The sequence below is a fragment of the Arvicanthis niloticus genome, chromosome 29, assembly GCF_011762505.2.
Source record: "Arvicanthis niloticus isolate mArvNil1 chromosome 29, mArvNil1.pat.X, whole genome shotgun sequence".
Taxonomy (NCBI): Eukaryota; Metazoa; Chordata; class Mammalia; order Rodentia; family Muridae; genus Arvicanthis; species Arvicanthis niloticus.
Genome location: NC_133437.1, coordinates 23,032,878 through 23,049,097, shown reverse-complemented (window position 1 = coordinate 23,049,097; position 16,220 = coordinate 23,032,878). Strand labels below are relative to the sequence as shown.

At 37.4% G+C, this 16,220-nt stretch overlaps 1 protein-coding gene across 4 annotated transcripts in view; it reads left to right on the top strand.

Annotated features, from left to right (window-relative positions):
* Tnpo1 (transportin 1) overlaps positions 1 to 10,762 on the top strand; it is an 84,903-nt gene extending 74,141 nt beyond the window's left edge. For 3 of the 4 annotated variants that reach the window (XM_076927269.1, XM_076927267.1, XM_076927268.1), the window contains exons 22-25: positions 549 to 648; positions 2,001 to 2,075; positions 2,880 to 3,018; positions 5,180 to 10,762. In XM_076927269.1, coding sequence (XP_076783384.1) covers positions 549 to 648; positions 2,001 to 2,075; positions 2,880 to 2,987 — 283 coding nt within the window. In that variant the 3' untranslated portion in view covers positions 2,988 to 3,018; positions 5,180 to 10,762. Of the gene's footprint in view, positions 1 to 548; positions 649 to 2,000; positions 2,076 to 2,879; positions 3,019 to 5,179 lie in introns of those variants that run through there. The other variant, XR_013108134.1, reaches the window with a different exon arrangement.
* The last annotated feature ends 5,458 nt before the right edge of the window (positions 10,763 to 16,220 follow it).

The following is a 16,220-nucleotide window of genomic DNA, read 5'->3' as shown; positions in this document are numbered from 1 at the left end:
TGCATGCAAATTTTTATAAATTTAGGTTCTTGCATTACATTTCTTTTAGAATTAATTTGGAAACTTGGATTGCATTAAATACATGTTTAAATTTGTTATGTATTAAATCTTACTTGCTTGTTAATGTCAGAGTTAAACATCTACACCCTAAGTGTATAGTAATAGTTTATATTGTGACAGTACAGCCTGTGTTCTGCTTCTTTCAATTGATGGTCTTTAAACTTAAATCATCTTTAGTAGTGTTTAATGGAATACAAGACATAAAACAGTTTTTAAAAATAATTCGGTAATATGCTCTCTTTGTCTCAGGCTGATTGATAGTTTATGTAAGAAAGACCAGTTGTCTATTTTTATAGATTCACTGTTAACACTATTGAGATGAGTCAGAAATATAGGAATATGAGAAACTTTTCTGAAAGTCAAGCTTCCTGAAAATGTAGTATAACCATTATCTCTTGTGATGCCTATTCCATTAAATACTGTCTATTAGCATTGTGTTGAATATGCTTTTTACTTTAAATACTAAATTCAATTCTGTAATCCAATAGGTGTACCTCTCTGAGAAACATAAGAGACAATGAAGAAAAAGATTCAGCATTCCGTGGGATTTGTACCATGATCAGTGTGAATCCCAGTGGCGTAATCCAAGTAAGGTGTTGACAGGGCTTTGTTGTCAGTGGGCTGTGTGCTAAGACATTGTTAAAGGGAGTAGATTTTAAGGCTTTAATTACATTTGTTTATTGCATATGAACACAAACATGCCATGGCACACATGAAAGTTGGAACAACCTGTAGAAGTCAGTTCTCTCCCTCTAACAAGTGCGATCTAGGGGCTGACCTGAGGGCCTAAGGCATGGCAGCATACCGCCCGTGTTTCTTGTCTTTGTAGATTGGAAGAGGAAGGTTATATTGTTTTTTGTTTTTTGTTTTTTTGTTTTTTCTGGACCAGGCCTTTTCATGCACCTTTACCTCATTTATTTACTTTGTGCATGCCTTCTGTCTACTGAATTTGAACTTAAAAATAGCAAGTAAAATAGAATATTGATTAATCCTTTGAAATTCTTTTGAAAGCTTAATCTATTTTATTTCCTAAGCTCATGTTGTCTTTAAACATTTTTTAAAAACTTTTAAAATTATAGTTAACTGTTTTTAATGTATATGAATGTTATAGTTAACTGTTTTTAATGTATATGAATGTTTTGCCTGGATTTATTTCTGTGCACCTTATTTGTGCCTAGTGTCATTGGAAGTCAGAAGTGAGTGTCGTATTTCCTGGAACTGGAGTTACATAGGGTTATGAACTGCCATTTAGGTGCTAGGAATCAAACCTAGGTGGGGGCGGGGGGGGTAGCTAGTTCTCTTAACTGCAGAACCATGTCTCCAACCCCTCAGATTTTATATATGGGAGTTCAATCAAATGCTCCAGCTGCCAGTTTGTCCAAGAGCATAAAAGAAATCATTGAATTCTACACCACGTGCTCAAATACAAAACATGTATATAGAATCCTAAATTAAATACTCAGCATTTATTTGATTGGTTGGTTGATTGATTAGTTGGGTTCTAGTTAGTTATTTGGTCCTCTACGAGAGCAATCCTAAGCTATCTCTGCAGACCCAGGTTGGTTCTTTGGAAATAGGGTCTCACTCTGGACAACCTGAGGTGCTGAGATCTGAGCTGAGGACTTTCAGACTATTCTCAATGCTAAATATTTGCTAGGCTGGGTTTGCTTTTTTTATTATTATTATTATTATTTATTTATTTATTTATTTATTTTTTACAAAATACAGTAGGACATCACATTCTAATGTGGCATAAATTACCAGAAGATGATGAGTTAACAGAAATGCTAAGCAGTCACTTCTAATTCAATAATTTTTGTAATTGATTTTAAATGTTTTTGTTTTAGCTAAGTCTGTTGTGATAGGCTCTGAATTTTGCATGTGTTTTACTGAATTTTGTAAATATAGTAGCAACCTAAAATGCCTCTTGCTTGTTACAGGATTTTATATTTTTTTGTGATGCTGTTGCATCATGGATTAACCCAAAAGATGATCTCAGAGACATGTTCTGTAAGGTAACTAATAAGCATTTTTGACTGTTAACTCAAAGTTAACTGTTAACTTAAGTTGAAATGTTTGAGTTCCTCTTTATTTTAAACTGACATTCTTCAGAGCAGTATTGATTGACTGTGTGAACTAAATTTTTAGCAAAAAAACCTGGCTTGATCTTAGGATATAGAACTAACATTTGCCAGTATTTTTTCCAATTAATAATACTAATTTTGTCTTACTATTGCAATTGTGGAAAATGGCATGAAGTTCTTGAGATGGATTTGGAATAGAAGTTAAAACTACAAGTGCCCTTCACGGAGATTGAGCTATTTTCTTCCTTTGTTAGTTGTCTCTTCTGATTATAGTCTGTACTCAGCTATAACAATATTATTAATATTGTTATATTGCATATTAATATTGTTATACTGAAATGTAGTATTGTTACATACTTCCTATTAAACCTAGTGAGCATGTTTACAGTCAGAAGCCCAAAGCTTGTATATGTATAATTTGAAATAATGCAATATTTTTTTAAACTTATCCATTAGATAGGTTTTGTATTTGATCGGTTTGATTTTTCTTTCTTTTAATTTGATATCAGAGATTTCTTGAGCACGTCATGTTGCTAAGGACATTGCCTGAATTTTAAACTTAGAGTATGGAGGTGAAGTCTAAGGGTGTAGAGAGCTTAATTAACAGAGCTTGAGAATTACTACTTTGAGCTGTATAAAAGTCTCGATTAACATCGATAATGTTAGATTTCTAAAGCTGTATAGATCTGAGGTTTTATCTCTATTGATAAGTTAATTGTGTTTCACTCTTTGCAGATCCTTCATGGATTTAAGAACCAAGTTGGGGATGAGAACTGGAGGCGATTCTCTGAGCAGTTCCCCCTTCCCTTAAAGGAGCGCCTCGCAGCTTTCTATGGTGTCTAACCTGTACACTCAAGCTGCAGCCCAACTAGGGGTGAGTCTGAGCAGTTCCCCCTTCCCTTAAAGGAGCGCCTCGCAGCTTTCTATGGTGTCTAACCTGTACACTCAAGCTGCAGTCCCACTAGGGGTGAGTCTGAGCAGTTCCCCCTTCCCTTAAAGGAGCGCCTCGCAGCTTTCTATGGTGTTTAACCTGTACACTCAAGCTGCAGTCCCAACTAGGGGTGAGTTACAAGTTTTACAAATTTTCAGAGTGAAATACCTAATACTGTGGTCAAATAATGCCCCCTTCCCCCCCCCCCCAAAAAAAAAAAATAATGGCTTCTCCTGGTTGGTACACTAGTTTGATATCTATACATTATTTCACCCTTCTCATTTTCTCTTTTTCCCTACAGTGGTGGTGGGGAGGGGTGCCGAAAGGGTTTTTTTTTGGGGGGGGGGGGTTGAGACAGAGTTTCTCTGTATAGCCTTAGCTGTCCTGGAACTCACTCTGTAGACCAGGCTGGCCTAGAACTCAGAGATCCACCTGCCTCTGCCTCCTACGTGCTGGGATTAAAGTCGTGCGCCACCACTGCCCGGCAAGTCGTTTGTTTTTGAAGCCTTACTTTATAATCTTATACGGCAAGGACAAATTTATGTTATGATCTTTAAGGAAACACATTTAACAGTGAAACTGGATTCTGGGAGTGGATGGTGTTCAACTCCCTTGTGTAAGGCACTCAGCATTCTCTCAGAGTTCATGGAAGGCTCTCAGTTTGAGGAAGCATAGAGCTGAGTGCTTTGGGCTTTTGGTCTTGATAGTCTCTGGTCACAACTGCAGGTGTACATGCTTAGCTCGGCTCCCTGGCGAGTTCTGTTGAGACTTAAACTGTGTGGCTATAGTAACAGAGCTTCTTATGTTCGCCTTGCACACACCGGCTCACTATACCAACACAGAGAGCTAGTAGAATTTTTCAGGTTTTAAACACAACCCTGAGACCTATCTGAAAGCCAAAGGACACACTAAATGTGTTAAAATGTGTATTTTATTTACTAAGTTGAAGTATATGACAAGGGTTATGATTGTTCATTTTGTTTTTTGCTAGCTGCTTGTTTAATCTGAGCTAGAAAGATTCACTAGCTAAGTTACCTAACCTAGAAGGAAGCAGAAGTAAGTTTGTAACGTCAGACCGTCTAGGCACTGTCTCACTGTAGTTATGAGCCCTCGGCTTCAGCATTTGCTTTCCCAGGTCCTAAGACTGCAATAGAGGGCAGTGAATGAGCTTTACAGATTCCGTCTTGGGCTAGTGTGTCTTGGTAGTTCGTCTCTTTGGTGCCACCACCAAGTAGGAGTTAACGGATGATCCTGCTTTTGGATGAAGTAGGAAATAATTGTTTCCTAGTTAGATTTAAAAGTGGGACAGTGCCCGTTATTCTTGCTTCTTTGTGTTTCCATGCAAAAGCAGGAGGATAAGGGCTGGTTGTGCTTCACTGGTGGATTAATTAACCACTGTAGATTCATAGGAACATTTACCAAGTGTCCAAAGTTTGACATGAGTGTTTGCTAGTGTTTTTGTGAAAGGGCCACTATCAGACATTGGTTTAGCCAGCTCAATAATCTTGATCTCTTATGTCTGTCTTTACATTAAACTGTGTTAGCAATTTAAAAACTTCACATCAGCAACATAAAATTGCCTGAGAATATAGAAAATACCAAATTAAATAGGGTTGGAAGGAGAACTAATTAAGAACATCAAAAAATGGGTATTAAATTTCATTTTTGGACATTACCACATGTTCTGACCCCAGTAGTGTCAAATTAGAGTTTGTTTTCTTAAACATTGGATAAAAAGGAAAGTGACTACCTTAAATTATGATTTTATTTTTTAAGAAAGCAAAGTGACATTATGCAGGAAATGTTCAGTTTGGATTTAGGATCAGCCATTCTGCTAAAAGAGGTAAAGATAAGTAACATTATGCAAGACAGGGTTCATTAAATGAAGCATTATACTCTGTATGTTCCCAATGTGGGATTGCTTTCATATTTGATGCAGACTGTTGAGAATCTCAGAAGAACATAGCATGATCTTAGTCAATTTGCCCAATTTCCTACTTTCTTTATTGCTAAAGATAGAATTGTTATTGGACTGATTTTAATGCACCATTGGCTCTGAAACAGAGGGAGGTATTAAAGATAAAATTGGTTTTGTTTTTTGCAGGTCCGTCAGTCTTGGAGACTATATGGGAGCCTCTGCACCCAGGGAAAATGTTACCCTTTACAGGGGGGAAGGGTAAACCAGTAGGGAATACAGTACAATCCCAACCCTACTGGGAGGGGCGGGAGGGAGGTGTTGCCGTCACTGTATTAAGTCGATGTTGGGAAATGTTTTAACATCTGGAGCCTTTGTGGGTGGAAATCTGTCTCCAATTACAACTCTGCACTGGATGTGAAGAAGCAAAACCTATTCGGTCTACTCACAGAACAGTACTTTCTGGAATATATGGGGAATTGTACCAAAACAAGAACCATATAAACAATGCCTAGGGATAAGGAGGAGGAGGAAAATCCCATGGTCCACAGCAAAGGACCCCAGATAGTGGGAAGCTGCAACAGTAAGGTAGCTTTTTATTAAAGGTTTTTATATAAATGTTCCCACATTACGGGGCCTTGTTTTGCATGCTGATGAAGAACTACTTAAAGCTAACAGTTAAAATCGGCTTGCCTCCCCTAGCAGAAGCAGGTTCTTGGAAGTTACAATTTAAGGTACCCCCAAAAAGTTGGAAATAAAAGGAAACAAATTTGAACAACGAAGCACCCTGTGACATGCCAACGCGCCACTCCTTTTACCTTTGCGGGCTGGGCAGGGAGGGAGGAATAAATGGGGTCGGGGATCAAACGAAAGGTGACATCTAATTTTACATTAAAATGTTAGTGGATATAATTTCATGGTTGTACTTCTTAGATTTAATTTCTAGGCCAACACGTTATCTTAAGGTGCAGTTTAAGGTTCAGGCATGCGCTCTGGCTCATAGTGATTGAAAGTGATGTACATTAGTGGGACCGTAGCATGCTTGCCTCACATAGAGTGCGGTTGGTATTCATTTACCTATGTTGCGCCAGTTTGGGTTGCCGTTTACCAGTTCAATATAGCCCTGCATTTTAAAATTCCTTTTTAAGATTTGTGGATTTTATTTTTATTAAGAATATAGATATATAAAGTACTGTAGTTTACAGCTAGGCCTTGAAATATCTTTTTAGGATCTGTTAGGAATAAGATTGATATTGTATTGTGTGTAACCTGCACAATGTGGAAAGCTGATATACCTGTGCAAAATCTTTGCCTCTGTGCTGTCAGTGTGGTGTGCTTTCTGCATGGTTATATACTACTAGTAACTTTATCAAATTTCAAATTACATGGTAAAAGATCTGTAAAAGGCTGCATAAATGTTAGTTGGCACATAAAGACAATTGTAGAAGTTGAAACATGATTGCTATATTTCAATGTTTATTCCCATTCAACATATTGCCTCTACGCTTTCCTTTAATTTCTTTATTTTTATTTTTGTTCGAAGCATGATCTTAAAGATATGTTTAAGTTAATGATGTAATGCAGGGTTCCTACACTGTATTGGCGCATGTTGGTGGCCCTTTGTGCCCTAAGTATATGCACACAGGGCACATACAAAGCTACAGAGTGAGAGTTGGTTTGGATCCTCTTCATTTCATTTGTTTGGCTTTTCTGTTATTTTTTTTCCTCTACTTACATGTATTTCTGTGAATAAATCCTTGTTAAGTTAACCCTTTACTTTTCCTTCCATGTGTATTTTCTTATATACTGTGAATGTGAAGACCCTAACTGGTACACTTGATCTTATGTCCATATGAAAGTGCAAATCTTTATTAATTCGGATTGCCTGAGCAGTGTGTATCCCATGATGATGAAGGAAAATGGAGAGAGCTTTCCTTTTAGCTCTGCTGGTCAGAGATGAAGCCACACCTTTCCATTTTTCAATGCTGCATATTTAATCTGCAAAAAAAGTTAAGCCATAACAGCTTTTTTATATTTTAATTTGTCACCTTTGCATTGCAGAAATACCGAATAACTGTTTTTATACGCCGTCGCTCCTCTTTGCATGGTTCTGTTCTGTAAAGTGACTGATAACAGCCATTGCACTGAAGTGTGAGCTGCACGTGTGACTTTTTAAATACAGTTTTAAAACATTTCACATGCATGGCAGCATGCAAAAAGGGGTTTCTTGTTGTGTATATGTTTGTTTTAACATGTTCTTTTACTTTCTTTTCTTTTGGCTTTGCAAATTTCAGTCTGTAGGGCCTGAAATAAAATCATATATAGTGCCCAGTCTTTCCTTTTTTATTTTTAAGCTAGACTCAAGGGTGTGTGGTATTTGACTCTTTAGTACATGACCGTACTGGAAGCTTAAAGTTTGCTTCTGAGTTGGCCTTTAAAGCTAGAGCGGAATAGCTGTTTACCCTTAGGTTGTAGTGTACCCTGCAGTGCTTCGGGGACTTGGGGAATTTAATAGAGGAGATAGTCTCACATAAGTAAGAAATAAAGAAACAGGCACATTTGTCCATCGGTGTATAAGAAGCAAAGTAAAGTTTTCTGGACCTATGATAAACAATTCTCTGTTAAGTAAAGGCAGTTTTATTACCTGTCTAATTAAAAATAGATTTCCGGTTTAGCAGTTATACAGCTCAAAAACAATATTTGGCTTTATAGTAAATTTGTTTCTAAATCTAATAACTTTAAAATAGAAACTTAAGTAAATATGACTTACAACCTAAAACTAGAGTGGTTTTCTTTTCTAATGTAGCTTTTCCCTGTTGAGGCTATTGTTTCTTCTTAATTTATATTATATTTTAGACAACATAGTATATAGCACAGGAATTTGCAGAAGCCATTTAAGTTTTTTGAGGTCAGCGCTGAGTTAGCATTTATCATTTTGATGAGACGTAACACATCATGGGATATATATATATATATATAAAGAACTTAATTCTTGTGGTGCAGTGTTGATAGTTTTGAATGTTGCCTAAATGTCTATGAGGTTGTGAGTTTGTCATTGTTACATTCCAGTGTTTCTGCCTCTTGGCATGCTCAAAGCACGGCTTGCTTCATCTGCTCCTTACATACTAAAATGCTCTTAGTGTGCTCAACTACAGAGATAGCCGCTGCTGAGTGATGGAGATTTTCTACTTGAATATTTTTATGTTGTAGGAACCTCAGGAGGTCAGTGTTTACTGTTTTATATATGCCTTCTTTTTCCTGTTTGAGCTTCTCTCTCTGAAGGATTCTAACAGAACAAAAGCTGCTGATCAACCTAAGTTGGAAACAGAAAGTGTGTCTAGTGTCATTGAAATGCGTACTTGGCAGTTTCATGTTACAGCCCATTAATTAGCAAGCGAACTTAGTGCCACAGGTGTTCATTTACTCACTCGGGAAGTGGCTTTGCTTTTTGTATTGTCTAATCTCTTTAATGACTTCATACTGTGTAAGAAAAATCACTTTTGTATTGTTTGTTGGTTATTTCCAAAATGACCAACTTGTAAATATCCTTAGAGCCAGTTCTGATGCTTTACGTCATTGCTACTTGATTTTGTTATGCAACTTAGATCTCAGATCTCAGAGTACTTAACCAAGCCATTACATCTTAAAACAAAACAAGTAGCATACATTTTGTAATTAACATTGATAAACACTGTGATTTTTTTGGTTAAAACTTTTTCATTGATCTGAATTGCTTAAATTGCATATATTGTAAAATAGAGTCAGATGTATATTTTAAAATAATTTCAGCTGACTTTGCTCTGACTGCTTTGTCTACTCAGTTATGAAATATTCAGATACAAGTTTTATCTCAGGTGAATATCCTTGTATCGTTTTGCTTTGGTGACATGTTTATAAAGAAAGATCATCATACTTAATAGTCTTGGAGGTTTGTGAGGTGTTTTTTTGTTTTGTTTTAATGTATTTTGTTGATTATCTTCCCAGTTAGTCGATTATTTTTCTTCCTCCAATTGTTTTATCAGACTGGAGAGAGAAATAAAAACCTCTCCACATTTGGTATGGAGATTCAACTGAAAATGAGTTGACTCTGGGCCTCTCCCTTTCCAAACACTCAAAATACAAAAGTGGAACCTTTCTCCCTACATAAAATTTTACAAAGTTGGGGTGCCAGAATTAAATTATGTATTAAAGTCTTGTCTCTATTTAACACCTTTGCAGTGAATTTTTTTTGCTTCATACAGTTAATTATATTCATATTGAATGTATTAACAGATACCAGTGCAAGAACATTCTTCCCGAGAGAAGAGTGTACCATGCACAGCTGCACCCTAAGCCCTTCCTCTGAGTCTTCAGGTGCACACAACCTTCTTGTGGAGTTACTTTTGCAAATATTACAAGGTGGGGGGACACTAATTGTTGCTGCTAGTGCTGTTTAATAACATGGTCATTGGAATCTAAGAAAACTAGGGTCTGTGGTTAACACCCTGGGATAATTGAGATGAGCAGTAGTGGCCTGTGTTGGTAACAGTATTGTCTAGTTCAATGCCATGCAGTAGCATTGTATAGCAACTAGTGCATTTCATACTGTATTAAATATGGCAATGCTTCTAAGCCTCGTTAAAGTTAAGTTTCACATAAAAGTTAGCTCCTCTTACCTATATGCTTTCTAGGTAACTGGAAACTAACTTCAGGCTTGATACAGATCTTCTCCCTGTTGGCATTACATAGATATAGATAATTCTCAATGCCTAATTATTATACTTATACATTTGTAAGGTATAAGCATAATTACAGCAACTGTCTTTATAGTTTGTATCCCAGAGTATATTGTGTTGAAATAAAAAGATGCATAGCAGCTGAATGTATGCATGATTTTGAGGGAAGTTAAAACTGATTTTCTTTTCCCCACCTCCGTACATTAAACAACCAAGCCAAATCTATTTGCCAATAATAGATCACTAATTACAAAGTTAGTAGTTTTCCTTTCAGTAAGAGTTTTTGTTCGCCATAGATCACTCTTGTACTGTGGCTTGGTATTCTGCAGAATTACCTATTTCACAGGTCTCATCTTGTTAATTGCCTGCTCTAACATGGTTAGCCTACAAGGCAGTGTTGTCTCCTCCTAGTGTCCACCTCATAAAGAGGTTCCACTTACTTCCTCATCTTTTTGTCACTCTTTTCCTGTGTGATATATATATATAACCAAACTGATTCATTGGTTTTTTTTTTTTATGGAGGTAATAATTAGATAATACTATGTAATTAATTTTCCTCGGTAGATTATCATCTTAAGAGATGCTTAAATGTGGTAAATCACTTCATATTATGAAAGTTTTACACTTAGTATTCATGTTAACATTGGGTGCAATAACTTAGTAGTACTTGCTTAGTTATAAATAACTGGATCTTTCTGCTGACAACTTAGGTTGTATGAGTTATGCTTAAAAGCTTTAAATCTGATGTTTTCTGTACCTGCCACACTATGTTAGAATGTGTCCTTCAAACATATCCTGCAACTTCTCAAACTGTACTAAATTGTATTTCTTGAAGTCTAACTCTGTGCTAACAGATCTTCATTTTAAATAGAATACGGTTTTAATTTTTGATAAGCTGCTGAATTTTAAAGAGAGTTTTTTGGGGCCACCAAATATTTTGGATCATGCAGAGAATATATATTGTACTGTAGTAATTTTGTATTTACATTTGTATGATGTGACATAGATGTGAATGTTAATCACTGCTTGACTATGTTAATAAAGTTGTTTAACTATAGACGTTGCACTCTTGATTTTTAATGGAAAGAAATTACCTTATCTTTGTCCTCTTTTGTTTTCCGTCCTAATATGTTTGGTGGGATTTTGGTGAGGGCGGGATTAAAATGTTGTTACGTTTTTATTTGCCTTAGCTTGCACATTAGTAACCTGTTGTTATCCAAACAACTTTTTTTCTTAGTAATGTACTACAGTAAAATGAAAGTTTTGCATACATTGTAAGTTAACTATTATTGATGCTTTTCAATTTGACCTGAGGAAGATGCGGGTGATTAGCTCCTCTGCCAAAGGAAATTAATTACTGGAGGTGTAGTTGCAGCCATGCAGAGCTGATGGCAAGAGAGCAGCACTGCTGTGTGAGCTTCCTGTCGGAGCCAGTGTCCTGCAGAAAAGGAAGGCTTGTGCTTCTGGGAATTAACACTTCCAGGTCATTCCCGCTTCGGGTTGTAATCACCTAATGTAATTGCATGTTGCCAACTAAAATTTAAATATATCAATACATTCCAGAGTATTGGGTATACATGGAAACACTGCATAGTGGGGTTTTGTTTTTTATTGAGATATAGAAGATTTTAGAACAATAGAGGGCCTGAGATTAGTCACTGCAGCCCAGAAACTTAAGAAGTGAAGCTTGAATTTCTTTGCTTTTGCTAAAAAAAAATTGAGGTAACAATTGTGTTGAATGGAACTGAGATACTATGTTCTCTAAAACACTTAGGAGAAGGAATTTAAGATTCCAGAGTGTGGGGTAAGGTTGTGGGAGAAGTTCATGAAATTTTCTCCTGATCATTAGTTGGGGATTTTAATTTGCTTCCTACAGCAACTGTTTCTGAAGATAAAAACATTGATGCTTTAGTGAAACTGCAGTCTTATTAGTTTTATTCAAATGATTTTTTTTCTCAGTTCATATGACAGTACTATCATTAAGTCAGTGAATGGTTCTATCCTTTTCTGAACTGGCATTTTCGTGATGAGCTCATAATCTGTCATGAACAATTTTACATTTTATGTGATTTCTTGGTGGGGGGGGGGCATGATTAAACAGGCAGTGGAAACCACATAGGTCTTGGATGGGCTTTCTTTATTGTGCACTTGGCAGTGGGAGATACTGCTACTGTGACTTGACTGGCACTGTGGTCCTTTTTCTCTGAGTCTTATGTTAGTTTGTAAAACTAGTGATTTTCTGAAATGTCTCTTTTTACAGTGACAGTTTGGTGATAGTTTGGAAGTTTAATCAGACTTTTAATCTCCTGGCAGTGATGTGAAGATGGATGACTAGAACATCTAGTCACTATGCAGCTCACTTCAGTAACTGTTAGAGCAGTCTTATTGTGACCATTCCAGTGTCACAATTTTCCTCTTCAATCTTTATGGTGATTTTTAAAGAAGGCCATTAAATGGGTGAATAAGAGATAAACAACTGCACTCAGGAGGCAGAGGTAGAGGATCTGTGAGTTCAAGGCCAGCTTGGTCTACATCGCAAGTTCTAAGATAACCAGGACTACATAGAGAGGACCTTTTAAAAAAGAAAAAGGGAAGTGTGTTTTACTAGTAGTGCGTTAATGTTTCTAGGCAGTAATGACAAATCCAGATTTGTCAGTTAGGGAATGCACATAGATGTAGGTATATAATACTTATTTTACAGTTTCTGCAATGGTCCTATTGCACATGCATATGCTATTTCTGAACTTTTCTGAGTGGACTAGTTATGGGTGTATGGATGCTTAAACACTTGGCATTCATGTACAATAATCTTTTTGGTGGAATGGTCAGACCAAAAAGTAGTGGTTGCAACAAGGTTATGTGATCTGTAGATTTTTTTTTATAGTCAGCACCTTGTGTACACTTAAGTTGTAGTCTAATGGCATAGGTTTCTAATTTGAAGTTTTATGAATAAAGTAAGTCTAGAATTGCAGATTTAACAGTTAGCCAGGTCTTATGTTGAAGACACTCTTAGTCACAGAGGGTTAGGATTTTGTGGAGAGTGAGCTATGTGAAGTAGCTTGTTCCATGGTTAGAGAGACCTAGTACAAAGACGGTCCGGGTGATGGGAAAGCACTGTCTTGTCACCAAAGTAGACTAGAGAAAGGCTGTCACTTAAGAAAAAGTCTGAAGCTGTGAAGCTGTTGGTGATTAGGGGAGGTTGTCTCAGGTAAGGGCACAAAGATACATGTACTGGTTAGTTACACATTTGAATGTCTAGAGCAAGGAAGAGAAAGAGGGTTTAAAAGGTAACCAAAAGCCAGTGAATGGAAAGGGCTCTGTAAACTGGTGGGAAATGATACAACTGATTGTGAGTGCCCTGTAGCACTAAGGTATCAGGGTTAGGGGATGCTGTTGTAGTCAGGGGAGGGTTTGATGAGTCAGAGTAGTAATGGGAAGTGGAAAGATTGGATATGGAGTGATCAGGATTTTGACAATATACTAAATGTGTTATGGAGGGGGAAATCAAATGGCCCTTCAAACCTTGGGCATGACAGGCAGCTGAAAGGATATAATTGCAGTTAACTGCAGTGGGCTTGAGGTATCCATGAGAAGTAGAGAAGGCATATCTGAGTGGCAAAGGATGTGAAAAAAAGTCAGAGGTCAGACTTGAAGGATTCCAGCATTGGCACTCAATGGTGAGTAAAGAAAACCAGAGAAGTTTTCTGGACTGGAGAGATGGCTCAGAGGTTAAGAGCACTGTCTGTCTGTCCAGAGATCCTGAGTTCAGTTCCCAGCAACCACATGGTGGCTCACAATTATCTATAATGGAATCTGATGCCCTCTTCTGGTGTGTCTGAAGACAGTGACAGTGTAGTCACATAAACAAATCTTTAAAAAAAAAATAGAAGCTTGTGAAAATCAAGTTGTCATAGGTTGAGATAGTTTTAACAACACCCACAGAAGATTTATAATTTTGTTTTAGCTAGATAAAGTTATGAGTTCATAAAGGCAAGCAGAAAATAAAAATTACCAGGATAAAACTGTCTTGTATTTTCAGATTTATGATACAGATTACTCCTGTGAATAAATAACTTCCCAGAACTAAGCCCAGAAACATCTGAACATTAGATACTGTATTTCAAGGCAGTGAACAAGATGAGTTATTTCACAAGTTTTGAGCACTTAATGTTCCCCCCCCCCCAAAAAAAAAAAAAAAAAACACCGCAGTACATACTTACGTTAGAAGCTGAGGTCCACAGAGAAATGATACAGTGTTTGCTGTCTGGGCTTTGATTACCTCACTATTATTTTCCAGTTTCATCTACTTCAAATTTTATTTTTTGCAGGTTTTCATTATTCATCCATGTGTCACAGAGATACCTGTTCATGTTTCTTGCTTTTTGGGGGTGGGGTGAGTTTACTCTGTGTAGTGTCCACTGTCAGATAAATTCACCGAAGTGTTAATTGTGTGCCATGAAGTGAATTGAAATCCAGCTCCAATTCGGTCACCTAAACATTGACAGAAAGTGAGATCCTTAAGGTAGGGGCAGCATGAGGCTGTCTGAAAATGCCCAAAACCACATGGGTATTTGTGTTGAACAGACATGCTTGAGCTTCATAGAATATTCACAGAAACTTAGTAGGGCCTCCTTTTCCTAGACTGTAATTGTCTAACATATAATGGGCTGAATGGTGTGTGAAGTTTTAACAGTAAACAGGAAAAGCACAATAAAAAGGAGTTTCCAGCTATTTATCTTAGGGGATGATTTTGAAATTTATTATTTCTGACTGAAGCAGAATTTTTGCTCGGGTATTTAATATGCAAAAGTGAAAGAGTGCTGGATACAGTATATATTGTTAATGAAAGACACATCATGGGCAGAACTGAACCCTTTGGTGCTGATCTAGTGCACTTACCATGGGAGGAGTTTGCCCTTACTTAGTAAACCTGAGCACTTGAATCTACCAAAAATAATACAGCAACCTACAAATACTCTCTAGAATACTTAGGGGAAAGCCACTTACACATATCTCGAAACCAGACAGGAATCAGAACATTTGAGCAGTGCCATAGTACATAGTTCAGCTTTCATGACTACTTTGAATAGCTATCATATTTAGTATCACGCTGGCATATGGAGCTAAAAACAAACCAATTAGGCCTATTGATGCTTTATAAACAGGCCTGCAAGCAGGCAAGTTTATGTAATGGCGTGTTAACATTAGTCGACTGCCAATTGTGATGCACACCTTAATCCCAGGGCAAGCAGAGGCAGGTAGATTTCATGACTTCAAGGGCAGCCTGGTCTACAAAGGGAGTTAAAAAGGACAGCCAGGGCTACACAGAGAAACCTTGTCTCAAAAAAGGAAGAAAAAGACTAAACAACCCAGTGTACGTGGAAGGTCAATAGTATAACCATTTATCGAGTTGTGAGTCTATACTTGTTTCTTTCCATACGTGAACAAACCAAAATATTTAGGATTTGATTATAGGCCCACTCTGAGAAGGAAAGGTTTGAAGGTTACTAAGTAACAGGCTTGGTTTCTATTTTATTTTGAGTGTATATATGCACTCAAGTACTGGGTGAGGCCAGAAAAGTGTCCTGTCCTGGAGTTGCAGCAGCCTTGGGCAGCCCAGTGCAGGCGGTGGGAGCTGCCTCGGTCCTGCAGGAGCAGTACCCAACTCAACTGCTGCATTGTTTCTCCAGCCCCAAGTCGCTAGCTAGGTGGGTGGGTGGGTTGATTTTTTTTAATAACCATTTTGCTTTTCAGTGTATATACATGTATTTTAAGTCTTAAAATGCACACACTTAATGGTGTGAGTCTTGCTTGTATGACTGTGTTAACGTGGAGGCAGGAAAGTCAAGTCATTCTTTGGCTGTAATAAATAGTTCAAGGCCAACCTAGGCAACATGAGAATATCTGACCTACCCCTACCCTTGGGGTTTTTGTTTAAGCTCAACAATTTTAGTAGATTTGTTTTTCTTTTGTATATATTTTAATTGAATATTTTCTTTATTTACATTTCAGATGTTACCCTCTTTCCAGGTCTCCCCTCCAGAAATCCTCTATCCCATCCCCCCTCAGAAAAAACTGGTCAGATAGTGGTGGTGTACACCTATAGTCCCAGCAGGAGGGTAGGGGGAGCTACAAGGCAGGCAAACTGTAAGTCTTAGCAGCTGCCAGGAAAAGGGAGATAGAAGAGAGAGCAGTGATATTTACAGTGGAGGCTGAAGAGAGTGAAAGTGAAGAGGCTCAGAAGTTGCTTCACTCCATTTAGAAACCTAGATGTGTTGACTACTGCCACGGTTGTTTCTCAGCGGAGACAAACAATTGCATGTACACTTGTCTATTCACAGTGAGTGTCTACATTTGATTCTGTAACTATAAAACACAGCTTCATCTTCATGTCTCCAACTGTAATCCCTCCCAATAGCTCCCCTTCTGCAAACTGGTAACATTTCTCTGCAAATAAAGCTGGCTCGTTATCTTCAATGTGTTGTGTTATTTTTACCACCCTAACAAGAATCTAG